The sequence below is a fragment of the Anguilla rostrata genome, chromosome 6 (assembly GCF_018555375.3).
Source record: "Anguilla rostrata isolate EN2019 chromosome 6, ASM1855537v3, whole genome shotgun sequence".
NCBI lineage: Eukaryota > Metazoa > Chordata > Actinopteri > Anguilliformes > Anguillidae > Anguilla > Anguilla rostrata.
The window spans coordinates 33,170,667-33,177,452 of record NC_057938.1 but is presented as its reverse complement, the minus strand read 5'-3'; the positions used below and the strand labels follow the sequence as shown (position 1 = coordinate 33,177,452).

The window sequence follows — 6,786 nt, the reverse complement described above, 5'->3', positions numbered from 1 at the left end:
GTTCTCGGTCTACCCTGGCTAAAGCTCCATAACCCACAAATAGACTGGACCAATAGCAAGTTGCTAGGCTGGAGTATTGGTTGCCACTCCTCTTGTCTCAAGTCTGCTCTTGCACCCACAGAGGTCCCTGTTCCCCCACCTGTTCCAGAGCCTCCTGACCTGACTTCTGTTCCCTCGGTCTACCACGACCTGGGGGAGGTGTTCAGTAAACACGCCTCTGGGAGACTTTGAGTATAAGGTAATGCCCTTCGGCCTCATGAATGCCCCTGCAGTCTTCCAGGCCTTGGTCAACGACGTTCTCCGTGTTCTACTCAACCGCTCTGTCGTCGTCTACCTAGATGACATCTTGATCTTCTCCCAGAACCCTCAGGATCATGTGAGTCATGTAAGAAAAGTTCTCCAGCAGCTGCTGGAGAACAAGCTCTTTGTCAAAGTGGAGAAATGTGAATTCCATGTGTCCTCAGTAAGATTCTTAGGGTTCATCATAGAGGAGGGGCAAGTGAGGATGGACCCAGAGAAGGTCAAGGTGGTAATTGAGTGGCCCACACCAACAACCCTTAAACATCTCCAGCGTTTTCTGGGTTTTGCAAATTTTTATCGGCGATTCATCCGGGACTACAGTCGTGTGGTCGCTCCCCTCACCCACCTTACCTCGTCCTCAGTTGCCTTTGCCTGGACCCCCGAAGCTGACACCGCCTTCACCGACCTCAAGAGGCGCTTTTCATCAGCCCCTATTTTAATCCACCCAGATCCCGTCCGCCAGTTCGTGGTTGAAGTGGACGCTTCTGAAACTGGTGGGGGGGCCGTCCTCTCCCAAAGGTCAGTATCTGACAACAAACTGCATCCCTGTGCCTTCTTCTCCAGGAAATTCTCGCCGGCGGAACGCAATTATGATGCTGGGGACCGTGAACTATTGGCAATCAAGATGGCACTCGAAGAATGGCGGCACTGGTTCGAGGGAACCGAACAACCCTTCCTGGTCTGGACCGACCACAAGAACCTGCCCTACCTTCAGTCGGCCAAGAGGGTAAACTCCCGCCAAGCTCGTTGGGCTCTTTTCTTTGGGCGTTTTAACTTCACCATCTCGTATCGTCCTGAGTCTAAGAACACCAAGCCAGACGCCCTGTCCCGGCAGTTCTCCAAGGGGGGACGTCCGGCTGAACCTGAACCCATCCTGCCCTCAGCGTGTGTGGTCGCAGCGGTCACATGGGAAATCGAGGAGGCAATTAAGAGGGCTCAGCAGGACCAGCCAGATCCACGTCCTGACCCTAACAGTGCTATATTTGTACCCAAGTCTGTTCATTCTCAGGTCTTGCAATGGGCACACTCCACACGCCTCACCTGTCATCCGGCGCACCCTATCCCTCCTAAAGCGAAGCTTCTGGTGGGAATCCATGGAAGCGGATGCCCGGGCCTTAATCCTTGCCTGCACCGACTGCGCCCGCAGCAAGTCTTCCCACCAAGCGCCGGCCGGCCTTCTCCGTCCCCTGCCTGTCCCAGGCCGTCCGTGGAGTCACATTGGGGTGGATTTTGTGACCGGTCTCCCCCCCTCAGAAGGTAACACGGTCATCCTCACGATTGTGGACCGCTTTTCGAAAGCAGTTCACTTCGTGCCGCTCCCCAAGCTTCCCACAGCCCGTGAAACTGCAGACCTGCTGGTGGCACAGGTAGTGCGCCTCCACGGGATCCCTGCAGACATAGTCTCAGACCGGGGCCCTCAGTTTACATCCCAGGTCTGGAGGGCCTTCTGCTAGGCCTTGGGGGCGTCGGTGAGCCTGTCTTCCGGGTACCATCCCCAGATGAATGGGCAAACCGAGAGGGCAAATTAAGACCTGGGAAAGGCCCTGCGATGCATGACCAGCCGCAACCCTTCCTCTTGGAGCAAGTTTTTACCGTGGGTAGAATATGCCCACAATTCACTCACCTGTTCTGCTACCAGCCTATCCCCTTTCGAGGTCTCCCTAGGTTACCAGCCACCACTCTTCCTGGCCCAGGAGGAGGAGGTTGCTGTTCCGTCCGTCCAAGCCCACATCCTCAGATGCCACAAGGTCTGGAAGAACGCCCACGCTGCGTAACCAACGCTTGGCGGACCGTCACCGGACCCCCGCTCCGGACTACCAACCAGGTCAGGAGGTCTGGCTCTCTACCCGGGACATCCCACTGCAGGTGGAATCCAAGAAACTCCAGCCCTGCTACATAGGACCCTTCAAGATCGCACGCATCATCAACCCTTCCGCTGTCCAGGTGAGACTACCACCATCCCTAAAGATCCACAACACCTTCCATGTCTCCCATCTGAAGCCAGTGTCCAGCAGCAGTCTGTGCCCCCCAGCGGTCCCCCCCCACCCCCCCGAGTTATCGATGGCCACCCTGCCTAGTGCAACGGCTACTGGATGTGCGCCGCAGGGGCCGAGGCTACCAGTATCTGGTGGACTGGAAAGGCTACGGTCCGGAGGAACGGAGCTGGATCTCCCCTCGTCTTATCCTTGATCCCTCCCTCATTCGGGACTTCCATCGTGCCCACCCTGACAAGCCTCGTGGGCCGCCAGGAGGCGTCCGTTGAGGGGGGGGGGTACTGTCATGCCCCCGTGTTTCGGTTGTCATATGGTTTCCCTTGTGTTCCGGTTATTTCTGTTCCGTGTGCTTTGTTCCTCACCATGTCTTTGCTTTTCCCCACAGGGTGGGCGTGGTCTTTCCCCATGCACTCCCTAATCACTTCCAGCCCTCAGCAATTTTCACACTCGTTCAGGTCGCATTCCTCACACCCTCCCTGATTAATTCCAATCAGCACCAGACTATAAAGCCACACTTTTGGTTTCTGTCTTTGCCAGATCGTTGATTTGTTGCCCAGCGTCACACCTTGCTATCGCGTTTAAACCCTAGCCTAGCACTAATTTCTATACCCCGTTTTCTCTGCACCTTCCTCGGTTTCCTCACCTCGCACTGTTTCCTTGGCCACAGATTGTTTGTTCATGTACCTTGTTCAGTGTTCCCCTGTCTGTTGTGCCTACGTGTTGTCTGCGTTGCGTCTTGTTCCGTGTTCTCCCCAGTTACCTCCCCAGTTCCAACCTCCCGATCCAGCCCGTCCTTCGCCGGCCTCCCAGTCTCCAGCCCAGCTCCCCCACCGACACCGGAGGTATTCCGTTCAGCGCCAAGCCGGATTCCAGATCTCCCCACAAAACCTCACAGCCCTGCTCCAAGCCTGCCTGGGTTCCTGCCACAGCCTGTTCAGAGCCACGCCAAGCCGGATCCCGGACCTCTGCACCTACCCTCACGGTTCCTGTCCCAAGTCTGCCCTGGTTCCTACCGCGCTCTGTCTGTACTCAAATAAACCCCTTTTTGTATTCCACCTACTGCTGTCTCTGAGTCCTGCATTTGGGTCCAGTCCGAGACCGGTTCATAACATACGGTAACTGTTCCCAAGAGTACTGAGCAGCGCGGAATGGCACGGAGTGGCCCTGGTAATGGTTCGGCCCTACAGTGGAAAAGTGGCTAAAGAAACAGATGTGTATCCAATCTCCCCCTACTTATCCACTTTTGTACCCCAAAATAGATGCCTTGGTGCAACAAGGAAAACAAGGAAACATTAACATTCACTTTCACCCTTTGAAATTCTTACAGGTCGAACCATGAGGACTCCTGCTGATTTGTGTATGAGTAACAGTGAATAACATGTATGGCTGACCGTTTTGTTGAATATTGCAGACTTTTATCCTAAGCCTGTTTCACAGGATTACAAAACTGGACCTGACCTGGCTGAGGACAAAGAGGAAACATGGCTGGTTGAATCTGGAGATCAGGTCCTGCTGAAAACAAATCAGCCTATCCAAATCAGAGACATTTGATCCAAATTTGGTCTGGACCACACATTCACGATTCCATCAGCTACTTCCAGTGTCCATAACTCCGGTGTGGTTCCGCATTAAATAGTTAAGAAAATACAAGGGTGAGACCCAACATGGGGCACAATAATCCCCATCTACCCTTCTAGCCCCTGGGGGCTATCTCTCTCTGCGTGTCTCCATTTAGACACACATTTCCACAGTACAGGAATGTGCACCAAACCTGCAGGCTGCAGTTGGATCTGGGATGGCCTCACAGCTATTATTTTTGTCATTATGTTGTAATGTTGAACATTTTTGTCATTGTATTGTAATGTTGTATACAGTCTGAGAGTGTGGGTTGATACAGGAATAGGTTGGGAGGAGACAATTATAGTATTGGAAAAGTTGTATATTAATTAGGATACTGCTGCAGGACTGGAGGAAAATGGTTGTCCCACTCCGAAGGCCATATATGAATATACTCTTCCACGGTTTCCGCCAGTGTATTGCAAGTCCGGCGGCCCGCCAGGCCTAAGTTGACCCCCTGCCGGGCCTAAGCATCGGGGAATTTAAAAAAAAATATTTTAAAGATGTTTTTTAAACTACAGTTACAGTGGGGCGGCTCGGTTGGAAAGCTCACCAGCGACATCTGTTGGTTAAAACGTGAATGCACTATAGGAAAACAGCAGGTCTGAGATCAGTGTTCTTTACCCTCATTGTGCGTAGAGTGACGGTCAACACTTGACGCTTCCAACTATCACAAGCTAACGTTACCTAGCAAGCCACCATTTCTTATTTAGTAGACTAACTAACCTCGTTGCAAACTTCAGCGTTATCACTTAATCTCGTTGGTAAGTAGGCATACATTCTTTTTATATTAACTTAAGCAGTGTGTAGGTAACGTTAAACTAGTAGCATGCATGTAATGTTCGATACATTGTAACATTACATGGCTTATTAATCGCCATCGAAATAATGACTTCACTTGTTTATTAATAACGTTAGCTTGATGACACTGATGTGCATGACAACGTTGTCATAATTTTTGTCCCGACTGTGAAAACTGCCGGACTTGTTTACATTTTGGCCAGATGTGGCTCCTGAGTAAATCTATCGTTGTTTCCGTTGCAGCATTTTCGACACAAAAAAAATCTGAAAATCCTAAAATTTCCTCTTACGGTGAAGAGTGCCTGACCGGCAAACGTAGAAATGTGTTAACACAGCGGCAAAATTAGGCTATATCTAGAAATACCATCTTTGGGAAAAAATGCTATGGTTAAGGGTCAGGCACTCTTCACACATACCTGCAAACTAGTCGCTTTTCTGCTTTTAACCTAGCAAGTTTTCACCGCAGGTTTTCGCCACAATCAGTTGGTAATGAGCCAATAACTGTTACACCACCGCCGTTTGTGGTGTTCACTCACTGGGTGACGCTGTCATAAAATTTTCCCCGACCGTGAAGACTGCCTTACTTGTTTACATTTTGGACAGATGTGGCTCGTGGGTAAATCTATCGCTATTTCTGTCGCAGCAATTTCGACACAAGCAATATTGGAAGCGCTATCCTAAAATTTCTTCTTACCGTGAAGAGTGCCTGACCCGCAACCGTAGTAATGTGTTAACACTAAATTTTACGACAACGCTAGCCAACCTTTCCAAAGTCACGTTAAACAAGTACAAATTAACGCCATCAGCGGTGATTAACAAATCTACCAAGTATTTTAATAATGGATTTGCAGGCGTGGATTTCAAATTATTTGTATTTTTTTTGTAGACCATTAAGAGCAATGGAGAAGAGCCAACGTCCTAATTGTCAAATTGTCTGTACCCGCCGCTTACAGCAAAGTGCTAGTTATTTTTGGCTGGACCGCAATAGCAGGGCAGTCCTCAAAACCATATACTATAGCCACGTTTCCACCGCAGGAACTTTACCCCGGAACTAGGAACCTTTTGAGGAACTCAGTGCGTTTCCACCGCAGGAACTAGGGTCTAAATTTTGTTCCGGGGGCTTTATTTTACCCCCGAAAAAGTTCCTGCTCTGGGGGTAGTACTTTCCAAAAGTACCAGAACCTTTGGGGTGGGGCGCAAGCGCTGACAATTTCTGATTGGTCGACTACTTGCAGTGTTATTTGTTTTATTTCAACCGCCATGTTTAAAAATCTTCAGCCGCAAACCCATTTATTTTCATAATAACTTCAAATCAAACTTGTATGTTATGCGGCGCAGTAGCCTACTTTTGGTTATAGCCTGCCAACGTCTTGGAATTATAACGTGTGCTCTTCTGTTCTTTTCTTGCTTTAGTATTCCTTTTATAAAATGCTAAGCATTCGTGCTGGGACAGCATATTACGTACCAAAACATTCAAACGGATTAATTTGGTTGCTGAATATTTTCTTCTGGATTTTCTTTGTTAGCCTGTTGTAATTGACTCAAAACGTTTGATACAGTTATGTGAGGTATGCGGTAGTTCTGCGTAATTCACATTGGTGATACAGTAAAAGCAAACTGGAAATCACCATCCGCACTTTTTGTCAGGGTAAAATAACATTAATCTAGTAATTGTCCCTTTAGCTTTTTCAGACTGCCATAATTTTACTCTGCTATTCTTCAATTCCACAAAAAGACCAGGAAGACTATGGACTCATTTATGGTGCATGGTTCGCATCTGGAGGGCACACTTCGCTGCTCGGCTAGCAGTAACTTCGAAGGAAAGCAAACGGTGGCTGTACCACTGCTAATTTAAATTTTCACGCAAGTCCGAGGTTTCGTTCTATTCTTGTCATTTTGCGATTAGCCTATATGGAATTGACGATGAGAAAGTAATCAAACAGCAAATTGTTTACAACGTGTGGATGTTTTCTGCTGTTGTTGCCAGTTATATTGGAAATGTGAATGCATTCTGTCGCCTCGGATGTCAAGACATGAAAGTGAATGTTCGCATAAAAACATAATGAATGTGTTT

At 49.0% G+C, this 6,786-nt stretch overlaps 1 protein-coding gene across 1 annotated transcript; it reads left to right on the top strand.

Moving 5' to 3' along the window:
* Positions 1-216: 216 nt before the first annotated feature.
* LOC135257909 (uncharacterized) lies at positions 217-3,845 on the top strand. Its single transcript, XM_064341124.1, has 5 exons — positions 217-1,406; positions 1,558-1,733; positions 1,966-2,244; positions 3,051-3,315; positions 3,706-3,845. Exons 1-5 carry the CDS (start codon positions 242-244, stop codon positions 3,843-3,845), a joined length of 2,025 nt encoding a protein of 674 aa, XP_064197194.1. The 5' UTR covers positions 217-241.
* The last annotated feature ends 2,941 nt before the right edge of the window (positions 3,846-6,786 follow it).